The sequence below is a fragment of the Wasmannia auropunctata genome, unplaced genomic scaffold, assembly GCF_000956235.1.
Source record: "Wasmannia auropunctata unplaced genomic scaffold, wasmannia.A_1.0 LD336046.1, whole genome shotgun sequence".
NCBI classification, from domain to species: domain Eukaryota; kingdom Metazoa; phylum Arthropoda; class Insecta; order Hymenoptera; family Formicidae; genus Wasmannia; species Wasmannia auropunctata.
The window spans coordinates 766,518-780,303 of NW_012026844.1; the positions used below are offsets into that span (position 1 = coordinate 766,518).

Here is a 13,786-nt window from a genome sequence, read left to right on the forward strand (position 1 = left end):
CTCTCTCTCTCTCTCTCTCATACCTTCCTTCTTTCGCATGCCTCTTTTTTTCCACGTTGCCCGATACAACGAGAATGGACTGAGGCCGTTTCCACCATCGAAAAAAGAAGCGCGAAAGGGTGGCAGAAGATGGCCGGAAGCACGAAAGAAAGCAGATGCCCCGACAACCCCGACTTATCTAGCCAACATCCTTCGGCCCTCCTGCTGTCTCCTCTCCCGCGCATTCTCCGATTCTCTACGGTTTAGCACAAACGACCAGATTTCTCTTTCTCTCCAACAAACGTTTAAACACACACCGTATAGTTTCATGCATTTGCGAAAATATTTGCGATTATCATTTGTCTGACTTTATTTGCTTGATATAATATAGATAAAATATAATATAGAATTATGATATTATATATTATTATTATTAATATATCTGAAGATTATCATCATTTTGTAGATAAATAATGTTACATATATATCTTATTTTTTATATTTCGATGGGCGTAATGATGTGTCGAGAAAAGACGCTGTTACGAAACGCCATGGATACAGAGCGATAGAAGCGAAACGCAGTGTCGTTGATAGAGTATGCAAACTTCATTGCCCAAGGGGGTGTGGGCGACGGACTTCGCCCTTTCTTCGTTTCTTTGCTTACGCCGGCGGCCTGCACCCCATTCGGCGCGGTAAGTAGCTGCGCTACTAAGCGGTGGTTGCGGTGATACATCATGGGGTGTCAACGAGTGTCCCTGCCGCTGTAATCTCGCATCCATCAAGGCAACGCGCGGGACGGGACGAGACGGAATGGGGGAGGGGACACGCGGGCGAGCGGGCGGACGGTACGATCGACGGTTCCCTGATCGATGTCCATCGGCTCGGAGGAGCGACCTCCGAGGCCTCACCTACGACCTTCTTTCTCTCCTAACACGTCCCGACGGTGGCGACCGGGGGTAGCTCTCGCTAGGATCAATCGGTTTTTGCCCAACTCGATTTTCATTTATCTTTCCCTATCTGAAGGCTGCTATCGTCATCGCGATCCTTCTTGCCGCGCGCACGTTCGTGATGTAAAGCCCCGGACAGTCCGTCGTTTCCGTGTATTCCGAATCAGGCGCGAGTTTCGCAGTTCGCGTAAAAAATGATCGCGTTTGCTCCCCCAAAGGTCCGTTACTTCCCATACGTCGATTAACTGTAACTGCAGTCCCGTTGTCTCTTTGTCGCTTTTCATTCTCGGTTTCCTAAATTCTGGAAAGCGTGAAAGAGACGAATGAATTATGGTTGAAGTTATACCACATCCTCGTTCCGCTAATTACTCGGTAATCTTACATGAACATACTCATGGCGATCCCATAAAGCCAGGATTACCGATGCAGATGTGTAAGGATTATAACGGTGATCCTCAAGAGATCTTCGCAGGTATCGCCTTCCTTCGCAGGAAACGCAAACGTCTCCCTCCCGCTTCTCTCCGTTACTTTGCCATGCTTGATGATTGGTACGATAATACCAGGAAGGAGCCCGAAAGTTAATAAGAGTTAAATCCTTACTGCTGACATTTGGTATGCAAAATAAACTTGACCGTTATACTTGAATTTTTCATTTCAGAGAAATATATATATATAAATTATTATTATATACAAATTTTACATATATTCATATAATTTACAAAGTTTTTGTGTTTAAAACTATATAGGGTAAAGCCAAATCACATAAAAAATTATTATAATTTATATTTATATTATAATTTATGTCTTATTCAAAATCCCGCATCGACGATTGTATCCTTCTATCCTTTCTCTCTATGAGAGAATTTTTTCCAATGAACTTTTATGACCCCTGTTTACGCAAAAAAAATCATGCAGTAGCGTCGGCTGTAACGCGGACGTCAGTTGCAGCGAATAAATTATGTCGCACCGGCCGGGGCTGGTGTATATTGCTTGCAAATGGTATCTGGATAATTCGACGTGGTGGCGAATCGACGTCGAATCGCTTTATTGCGGACTGGTTTGCAAACAGTGCCATGCGGAGCGGACCCGAGCGTAGCACCGTTGCCGTGATTAATGGCCGAGGGTGCGCCAGAGTAGTCCAGAAATTAAGCGCGGAAAAAAACAGATCGTACCTCTCGTTACGGGTACGATTTCCGTTCTGCCGGCTCCGTCAGGATACCAATGAATAGTCCCTACAGCAACGTCTAGTGAATCTCTCTTCTCTCGTTAATTAACAGGAAAATTATTCTCTGGCCACTAAACAGCTTACGAAGACTTATCCTTATGCTCAAAAAAGCTATATAGATAAGCAATTGCTCGATCGTACCACAAGTTCTTCTACGATTTTTTTAAACGAGAATTTAAATGCGAAATGTGGGAATTTAGAGTCTTGGCAATCTATTCTTTGTTATATTAATAATGCACTGTAGGAAACAAAAAATTAATTTCTAAGAATCGTACATTTTAACATATACATACATATTCGCATCTTAATCGGTACAAGTAATATGTCGTACAATTGTTAAAAAGCGATGCCGCGTTCACCGGTCGACCAGAGACCAAAAATTCAACGCGCAAGCGTCGTTTTTCCCCTCTTGACCCTGAATTATTCAACGACTCGAAGACCCGACGAGGACTTCATAAAAATTGCACGCGTCGTGATTGCCGTGGTTCAGAGTCAACGGACGGGAGGAAGGTGAGGCCACGGGGGAGAAAGAGAAAGAGAGACCTTTAAAATTTACCCCCTTCCCCTCTTTCCTCCCCGGCCCTGGGGGATGACGCCATCTTCCTTCCACGGCGCAACGTTGCTTTTTTTTTTTAATCTGGAACGTGTAAACGTCGCCAAGTGGGACGATTAGGTGCACCATGAATGAGCCGGAAAATTGGGATTGATTCTTCTGCAGTGTTGTATTAATGAGTAACTTTGTATGCTTTGATATACGAAGTCACACAACTGTTATAGAGATATACTTCGTCTCTATGGTTAACGGCTAAAAACTACTCGTACCATATTTTATTCTGTGACAGCTTTTATCTTATATCTTCTTGTTAAGTAGTACAGCGTAGCAAACTGCTTTATAATTTCACAATGTTTGTTCCGACCGTTCGATTGTTCGTTCACAAGTGCACCTGCTTGCCCGTTCGATTGTCCGTTTGAAAGATTCGAACAGCTTAACTTTTTCAAAAACTCTCCGAATAGAAGCTACCAAAGGACCTTAGCTCTAGGCAAATATGTGGTCAAATCAGTTGACCACAAGGGAGTTGAAAGACCAATAAAATTTTCACAATAATACAATAATATAGGGCAAAATCAGTTATCATTTTTCTGCATTTTCAACGGTGAATAAAACTTAAAGTTAACTTAAAATTAATTGGTGGCTATAAGCAAAGTAAGTTAAACTTAATTGACATGATAGACAACGATTTTTCGCTGCGTTACTTAAGTTACATCCATTGCAAAGGATTTATTATATGCATAATACTTATTGTAGCGTCAACAATCGTGAAAAATTGTGACTTTCGGGCTTCTTCGCCTGTTTCCCGTTCTATGTGATTTTTACTGACATTTGAAATTTTCTTTGCAAATTTTTTCACTGGCCACACGAATTTTCACCATAAAACTAACCGTCGACCGCGGGTCGAGAAACGTTTCGGGTGACGTATAATCGATCAGACCGAATTCCCCTCTTGTCGCCAATCCCTTAAATCCGCCCACCTATCACTTCGCGGTATGTAAAGGGTGTGTTTAGAATCCGACGGGGGCTTTAGAATGGTGCTCGCCCGGCGATTCGTAACAGTCGTGACCGCGTACTCGGCATAATGCGGGAATCGTGTTTCGCATCCGGAAGTATAAGTAAAATACCGCACGCGGCGATAGATGTTCGCCCGGTACAGACGCGCTTTGAAAAACTGGCCGCCAAGCAAACATCTTCGAGAAATGTATCGGGATAGGTCACTTTTTGGTCATATTTAATGCATCATTTCGACAAGATCCCATTATGCTTTCGAACAATTATCTCAAATATATGTGTGATCAAAAATGTTACAATTTTCGATAAATAATATATTCATCAAACAGGTTCTCATATGAATAATCCAAAAGGGAAAATTGAAAGATCATGATTTGATAGCTTTGTGTAAAACCCTACGGATATTGAACTTGAAGGTAGCACGTAACGTGATAGATAATTTATTGCGAGAATAAAGAAGGTTAATACGCATAAACTTATAAGGATATCATAAAATAAAATTTTACGAACTGATTAGGGTTTTATACATGAATGGCATGGGAAGAATTTCATATTATTTCGTGAATATTAATCAAGTAATCCATCTTTAAGAATGCTTGGGAAAAAAAATATCGAAACAAATTTGCACCTTTCGAAAATCCGCGACGACGAAGTTCTATATTGAATACTGAATCTTCGTCGGCGCGCTGAACGGGGGATGAAAGGGGAGGGGGAGTGGTGGAAGTCCTCACCCTTGCCCTCGACCTCGCCCCTTAAGGGTAATAAAACGGCAATTTAATTCGTACACTTGATAAACGCCGCGCCGCCTGCGCGCGCCCGCGAGCTTGGCGAAAGTCAAACGGACGGGGAGGGCTTATTTTGCAAATCATCGCCTCGGCGATAATAAAGCGCACGCCTCGAGAAACAAGGAGCAAAATAAAGGTGCGACGTGAGCGATGACGAAACCTCGCGGGGTCCGCGTTTCACAGGGGATAATGATAAACTGCCGGCGTCAGAGTTAAACGATCGATTATTTCGTCGTGGTGAGATGCGCGCATCTACGCGACGTGATGGAGCGCATACAATAAATTCGAAGCTGAGAAAAGTGCGCGCTCCGCGCGCCCGGTATGCGGGGCCTTCGCCGTTGCTTTACCTTCACCGTTGCTTTGCCTTCGCCGTTGCTTTGCATTCGTTCGATTTGGTGCTCTTCGATCGCGTAAGTGCCACGAGGCAGAAGTAATTGCTACAGTGAACGACGGTTGTTTCATTGCCAAGGCGTCAATAGTTACGAAAAGTTTAATGAGGGACATTCTCCACGAGTTGAGCTTCAGCGGCAAATGATGCGAATAACAAAAGGCACTCTGCATCTTGGTTTGCAATTTTACGGTGAATATATTGTATTCGTATAAAAAAGAAAAATAATTTGCATTACCAAGTATAAACACCGAAATAATTTATGGAAGGTTAAAGAAAACGTGTGTGTGTGTGTGTGTGTGTGCGTGTTCAACAGAACCTTCAATTCGTGGCTAAACGGACATTTATACATCTTCGATATGGATACGCTTTTCGAGTAAGTAGATTTATGTCCCCTGTTTAAAAATTGCAAGTGACTATCAAGGATCATTGCTACGTTATACTTACGGAATAACTTTGCATTCCATCGTGAGCGCATTGAGAACCCGTGGCCGCGTCCGGCCAAACCGCGGCAGAGAGGGGTTGGAAACGTATAGGTAAAGGGGATTTTGCAGGAGAGGGAGGCAGCGGGGGGGAGGGGGTTACTCGTAGGGTGGTTAGTGGCATTCATCGCGATGCAGATGGCTTCCACCCTTCGCGCCGGCAAGAGCGAGAGAAAGAGAGGAAGTGGATGAGAAAAAGAGAGGTCGAGCGGTCCGGGAGTGAACGAGAGGGAGATCACCGCCGCTGTTGCTCCGCTGCTGGCTGCTGCCGCCGTCGTTGCTGCGTGTGCGTGCAACGACGCGCTTTTTCCTACGTCCTTCTGTGCCTTTAGCCTCTGCATAACTGCACCCCCCTTCACTCCTGTGGTGCACGCACACGTGCGTATGATCGACCAATCGCCGATGTGCGTGTTGCCTCTTTCTTTCTGCGTGGAATGTGAGTATACGTGCCGTGTAGGCGAGATTGCGTCCAGCGTGGCGTAATGGTGCGTATGCGCCGTATGTGATTTTTTTTTATTCCTCACCAAGGAAGAGGGACAGAAGTTAACCGACGCCGCGACGGTGCAAAACCGCGCGTGCCGAAGGTACATTCGGAACTTTGCTTTCGGGCCGAATGGTACGAGCGATACCGTGCCATCTAAATCGTCGCAAGATGTGAATATGGAAGTTACGTCTCGTCCACAATGCTGTCGTCTTTATACTGTATTACAATAATATGCCAAGAGGGCATGATGTCTTTATGTTACCTGATGCAGATCCAGAGGGTCAGATTTTTTAAACATCGTTGTCGATGATTTAATTATTAAATATTCTGTGAATATAATGTTTGGATAATTATACATAGTTGAACATACAACTCCTTATAAGTGACGAGATCTGAAAAAATCTCACCATTAATCTCTCCTGTAAAAAAAGCAGAGATATTAAACGCGATCGCGCGATAATTCTTTTTCCGTTCTCGCCAGGTGCTATTGTCTCTCACATGATTCCCAGCCGAGTCTGAATTTAAAGAATACGTAACGCGTCGCGTTAAACGATTACCCGCTCTCTCGGTCGCCTTGCACGCACGATTTCGTCTGGGTCACAACAAGAAGCGTATCTCGAATAAACGGGAACGTCGTCTCGGATTTAATTCTCGTTTACGAACGTACCCTCCCCTTCCCCTCCCTGCCTGCCTTCCGCCCCCCGTCCGCTCCACCCCTCCTCCTTTCTCCTACTTGGCTCGTGAACGTATATTGTATATCCTACGGAGGGTAGACCCCGGTTCTCTGTATTTACCTGTCACCTCGATGACGATCGTGACGAGGGTACTACGTGTACCCGGCGTACCCTTCGTTCTTGAACGCTGTTCAGGGTACGAATACATATAGACGTCTTGAATCTGGCTCGTGTGTCGCGTACGGTTTTTCATGAGCTTGCTCGCACACGCGAATTATCTAGAGGTATTAAAAATAACCTGCGGTATACGGATTCCCGACGCTATTAATGGATTTAATTCGAAGGCATTAATAAGAATTATTGAGAACTATATTAACGTCGTTCAATTACAATTTGTATCGTTAATTGGCAATAATGAAACCACGTGCGCGAAATCTACTTTAATTAGCCCGTATAACATGATATTTGATGTAAAAACTTGTAAGAGAGTAGTTAAAAATCAATACGCGTACAAATATGGGGTCGACGATTTCGCCGCATGCCTCGCACAGGAGGGGGAACATTGGTAAACAGCGATCAATTATCCGCGCGAGTCTCGTGGCCGAGCGTAAATTATCTCGTTCTCGCTTATATCTAGACGAGGTACGGGAAATCGTCACATTTTTCATGGAGATTAATCGAGTCGACAAACGAGTTCGATCGATGAATAATCGAACCGGGAGGGCGCGATAAATCGGCTCCTGCTGGCCCGGTGGTAGCTACTGATTCCACGCGCGATTTGCATACGCAGGAACGTGTCGCGGTACCAACGACACCCCAGACCCACCTTCGATTATCATGAAAATGTCTCGAAAACGTGTGTCGCATTGCAGACACACTCGCAGACGGTTCGCCAATGACGCACGTCGGCTCTCGCCGACGAGAGAGAGAGAGAGAGAGAGAGAGAGGGAGAGCGACGGAGACGAGAAGGGGAGCCCCTTGCTCGCCAGGAACAGGGGCTACCACACGAGACACGAAAATTGGCATAAATGAGATTGATACGACTTTAAGTTACTCCACGTGAGAGGCTCGCCGCTCGTCGAGATTCTGGTCCCGCCACTCGTCACGCCACTTTGCGCGCGCTCGCCTCCTCGTGAAGAAAAGCGCTCCAAACGACGCTCTCGATTCGAGGCGTCCGACCAGATACGCCCCTGCCGTTGACCGGCGTGTCGTTTCAATAACGATCTGCGAGAACCCGTCTGCGGAAAGTGACGTTAAGAAAGAAAGAGAGAAGAACCAGCCAGGTAACCTACAGTGGCGAAGCTGTATTAGCGTCGACCTATTTTGGGTCGTACCTCGATGGCTCCGATGAATCGAGTGCGCTTTTCTCTTTATTCTCCCGAAGCGTTGATGGTGAATGTGCTTTGCGACAGGTGGCATTTATATGTTCTTATATACGTATTTATCTCTCTTGCACCGAGTATAACGTCGGTGCAGGAGGAATCTTAAAAATACCGTAATCGATATGTATCAGCTGATCTCAAAGACTACAACTTGTTCCCGTCACATATTTGCATGCACATTAATTTCTTTTAAATTGAGTTGTTTTTATAAAATAATATATAGTTGTACAAAGTTATCTTTTTAACTTTGTTAGAAAGTTTCGGTTTTACAAGAAAACTTTTATGACACTATTTGGCAAATATAGCATTTTCAGTACTTTTTAAATATTTAACCTATTAAGTAGAAAAATTATGCTAATTTTTCTGATTAATTCACTCGATAATTCTGAACGTTAATAAATAAATGAGCAACCATTTGCTACATAATTTTATTCTCATATATTATAATAGTTAAAAAATAAATACGAATTAATTGATACTCTCATTTTATACACAACTCTTTATAACTTTTTAAGGATTTCAATCGCTTGCAAAAACACACCGCCATCGTGAAGATGCTCCCACGGATGGCGAAAGAACACCGTGTACGAGGGTGACCGCGCGGAATCTGGGAGCGGCGGCGTGTAGAACAAGTAATAAAATAATTTTAACGACCGGCTTGAATTATGCGCGTGGTACAAATAATAATATCTGCCCGGCACGCATCCCCGCAATAAATATCGAAGGGGTCCCCGGGTTCTCTCCCTCCCCTCCCCTCTTCCCCGTCGACGATCCAGGAACCCTCGAGCGTACCCTCTTCACGATACACCTCGGCGAGGCTCATGTGCTCGGTTATGTGGAGCAGAGGCCCCCGATCGCACCGAGGGGGGGACCTTGCGAAAAGGGGCCTGACCTCGTCGCAGTGATTCTCCGCTCTTGTCGCCGAGCGATTGCCGAGCAGTTGCACAGAGACGATAACGTGGGAATGTCGACGTGGCCGATGAGTCTCTATATGCGTCTCAACAAGATTCGCGTCTTTTCTTCATTTCAACGGAATACGCACGATCGAAAGCATTTTCTAAAGCAATAATAATTTTTTATCAATCTATCGCTAACTTGTGATTAATTTTCATGATGTATTCCTAGTAATCTTTCTTGATTTCAACAACATAAACGTATAATAGTATAACGCGATCACTTGCGAAAATTTAGGATTTTGCCAGCGTTTCTCTTAACGCAATTACGTAATTGCGTTAAGAGAAACGCTGGCAAAATCCTAAATTTTCGCAAGTGATACACATACGCGTGTATATATCCAAGATTCGCGAATCGGGATCGTGCCGGGCACGTATTGAAATTCCAGGCGCGTTGGATGACGTTCGCGTACGCGGAACGAATCTCCTCGAGGTTTCTTGAATGCATCGGGAGAACCGTGTCGTGCAGCGCGGACGTCGTGTTGCCGGCAGGTGACAGACGTAGCACGAATTAAGTGTCGTAAGATGGTGGTGGGCCGCCGTACGAGGAGTGTACCATTGTCATTTCCCGCCGCGCGCACCGAATTTCGACGTGGATTCCGAAGCGTGTCGATGGATCGATCGTTGCAATAATACCGGACGTTTCCAAACGACTCGGCTATTGTGACGCTGGCCCGCGCGACCCTCCGTAAAAATAGAACGTCGCATCAAAACAAACATAAAAGCAATTCCGTCGTACTTTCGCCGGTACGAATCGTCACTTTAGCGAATCGCACGAGCCACATCAATTGCACCGTACAAATTTTCTTTCTATGAGATTTCAATAAGGTGTAAAAGCATAAATTTGCATTATGGAAAAACAATGAGGAGCATCTTAATTTTAGGTTTTTTTTTCTTGACAAAACAATTAAACGATTCAATTCACATCAGTTTCTAGAAAAGAAATAAAATAAAATAAAATAGGCAGGCATCTTCGAAGGCGGAGTTTGACGAACATTTAAATTGGCCGACGGGATATTGCATCGTGCGGCTGCGAAGGCTATCCGGTTGCAGTGCAGATTTTGCAATGCAAGAAAGAAAAAAGCGTTTCGATGTCGGGAACCAGAAAAGAGAGGCGGAAGAGGCGAGGGAGATGCAGGGGCGGAGGGAGGGGAGAGATGGGGTACGGCAAGAGAGAGATTATGTCGTCAAAACGGACGTGCGGCGTAGACCGGCGGTTGTGCCCATTGGCCGTTGACAGCGCAATGAGATCCTGATTTGCGCGGATGTATTTAATCGCGCGCGGAGGCGCGCGAGAGAGTTGTGGCTCGCGCGAGCGAGCGAGCGAGCGAGCGAGCAGTTGCGCGCATCGTTTAGCAATCAGGGAGAATGATGCAGCCAGAACGCCCGTCCGACCGGGCCGGTGCAGCGAGATGCCGTAGCTACGCGCAATCAGTATGCCCGCGCAATTTATTTGTACACCTGTGCCCATCGCGGTCCTGCGGGACGCGAGAGACCGATCCGGGATCCGGGCTTTCACGCATGGTTACGTAGTCACGAAAGAACGAAAACTTGATGTTACGCCCGCGTAGAAACTGACATAAATCGTATCTTTCAAACGAATTTCCATTGGAGAAGATTGGATTCTTCTTGAGAGAAATGTGCATATTTTAATAGAAATTAAAATTCAACGTTTTCTATTAATTAAAATTAGCCAGATTATTGGATTTGATTAAAAGATTATAAATGTGTTGAAATAATGTAATGTATTTCTTTATTCTTGTAGATTGTTTCTAAATATCTAATCTTGCTTTAATGCTAGATTGTATATATTTTATACTTGGAAGATAATAATATTCACTCAGGGATACTCAAGATTTGCACCTGTCTCTAAATTGTTGAACAATTTTTTGACAGGAACAAACTATTATACGATTATGAATATGAATTTAGTGTTAATAAATGTTACAGGAATAATAGTGACAACAATAGCAAGATTAACTTCTGCTTTTGGCAGTCTTTTCTTGAGGCATTAGGCCTTTTTATAATAGAGACTTCCAAATCTGAACAAATTCTCGACAAAAGATGGATACCCTTGCACTTTAGTAGTAGGCTTGTAGTATTTTTGACGGACATTATTCCTTTGTTGAATATATATATTTCTAACAACGTCTTGTCACGTCAAAGAGCATAATAATAATTATTATTAGATGGCTGATAATATTATATCTTTGTTCTTATTGTTAGCTTGAACAACCGCACATTATGACACCAAAAATATCTGACGCTTATCACCATATAATCTTATTTTAAAACTTATACAAAATTCATATAATAAAAAGAAGGCTAAACGGTAGATTAGCATCTTGGCTGATCTGATTTAGTCCATTAAGAATTATTATTTTTCTAAAAATTATTTATGCGTTAATTCTGTTGACGCAATCTTGGAATTTTACTTATTAGAATAGAAATTCATTTTTTGACATTTCTCCATCCTAAATTTACTGCCTTTCAGATACAAAAAAATAAGTTTTCACTTTTATAGTTTTTTACACTTACGCTTTCTCTTTTATAGCACTAGGCCAAATTTCCTTTCTTTGCAGGCTAATAAAATCATCCATACTATTTTTCTCCTCGTAAAGTACAGCCAATTTTCCACCATATTTTCTTCATTTAATTTATAAAAGTGTCATGTCAAAACTATAAATTTTATCGAATGACTTTTATATAGCTTATTTCTTGTTACAAGAGACCATAAGAAATTATAACATATCTTTTTTTATCGAAATAAAGTGTTTTTATCAACATAACGTACTAAAGAAATTATGTTCACATTTCTAACTTTTTACATATCCAAAAAATTTTTGCGTTTTAATTTTAACATAGAGAGAGAAATGAGGTTGACCATATACCAAATCAATTAATCGAGTTCAGGTTGCAGAGTACAACATCGAAATACTTTCGAAATTCGATACTTATTAAATTTACTAAGTTATTTATAAAATTTTACTGGAACAGTTAAATATTTTCAAATAATTTTTGTCAAAATTGCTCTGTCAACGAAATTGATTTTATCTATGATGATGACAGTAATCCTCTTTACATAGTAATATATTTATGATAAATAACAAACAAAAGTATCAATGATATATCTTTATCATGCTGTATTGATAAAAAGAAGTACGTTAATGGTTTCTTCTTGTGATAGAAAGGAAACTATAATGGCCACTTGGTAAAACCAACTGCTGTAAATTTCTATCCCAATGGTAGGTTGCTCGTCTGTGGTTCGGACGAGCGAGAGATTATTTGGATTCCGAAGAATGGCAACAATCGAGCTTTGTAATCGGTCCTCGAAACGATAAAGACTTTGTTGGCTACCCTTCCGGTGGCACCGTTCTCTCCCCGTCGCAACCACCCCCTGATTTTCGCTCGATCTCGCCCTTTCCCCCTCTCTCCACCTTCCTCCTTTCTCTTCGTCTCGTACACACACACACACACACACATACACACAATCTCCCTTTCTCTCGTTACTCGAGCTCTAAGAGCTAGCCCAATGCTATCACCTGTTGACAATCGGACGCCTACGAATTCGCCCGCGTATCGTGCGATCGTGCTCTCCCTCTCTCAGTATCCTCTTCTTTCTTCACTTTGACACAGAGTTTGACGGCGTTTCTAAGTTCGATGAATTGGAGAGAAGTTTATTTTGTAAAAGCGGTCAGAGCGAAATGTTGAAGTGCAATATTTAATAAGTCGATTTTTAGAATTGATATAATTATAAACAGTTATGATACCTATACACAATTGTGTGTGTGTGTGTGTGTGTGTGTGTGTACTGCGCGTACGCGCGCGCCACTCGCACACACACACACACACCACACACTATACAGTATATAATTGAATATAATTGAATACAGTATATAATTGAATTATTTTAAACAAGAACTAATTTGTTCTGCATTTTAGCGAATGATAAAAAATTTTGTGGTACAGTGGGGTAATTTGAATAGTGGGGCAATTTGTAGAACAGTAAGCATTTGCAAAAATTTCAGAAAAATAAGAGATTTTAAGATACATTTCATTAGATCAGACATTGATCTAATAAAATGTATCTTAAAATCTCTTATTTTTTTGAAATTCTTGCTTACTATTATCCAAGTTATCCTACTATTCAAATTAACCTGCTGTATCTTACAAAGTCTTTTTCGCACCTGTCTTTAAATTCCTAAAGAATTTTTTAAAAGTACAAAGTCCTTTGTTACTCGCAAAAATGTAGAAAGTCCTTAAAATAAAAAATGATTCTTTGATTTTCAGAAAACAAAAGGCTTAAATTCTTAAAGTCATTAAGTCCGCAGTCTTAAAAAAAAATGTAATGCCTTTATCGTGAACATTGACATTTTTCATTTGACACAATCTCTCAATATCTGTTCTGTAATTATTATGTTTGGCATTATAGTTTGATATTAATCATTATCAAAATTAATGAGTTAAATTTTATTGCTAACAAAAAATCGATTATCCGCAATAAAGAAATTTATCATCAGTACTTTCGTTTGCTATAAATACAATTTTGTAAATATGCCATAAGAGAGCCGTATCATCGATAAAATCAGTTATGTCAGTGGAGCAATTTTGACGAAAATTATTCGAAAATATTCGACTAAGAAAACATTTTCAGTGAAATTGTATAGAAGTAATTTACTGCACGTGCACCACATTTAGGAGGGCCCGTCGCTTTGCACAATAGATAGTAACGAGAAAGGATTTCGCTTTCGCGCTACGAAGAGACGTGCGCTTCGCGCATCGCGAAAATCGATGCATGCGTCGCGAGAGGAACGTAATCGCAAAACCAAAGGTCTCGGTTCTCGAACGTCGGTCGGATATGAATGAACGCGAGCGCGGCACGAGACGGCCGGCCCGTTCGTGCGGGTAGAAGGAGATCGATCG

The 13,786-nt window shown here is 42.2% G+C and overlaps 1 protein-coding gene across 1 annotated transcript in view; it reads left to right on the forward strand.

Moving 5' to 3' along the window:
* LOC105451755 overlaps window positions 1-8,506 on the forward strand; it is a 161,633-nt gene extending 153,127 nt beyond the window's left edge. Inside the window, exon 6 of the mRNA XM_011692411.1 lies at window positions 8,426-8,506. Within this exon, the coding sequence (XP_011690713.1) occupies window positions 8,426-8,506 (81 nt within the window). The remainder of the gene's footprint in view (window positions 1-8,425) is intronic.
* The last annotated feature ends 5,280 nt before the right edge of the window (window positions 8,507-13,786 follow it).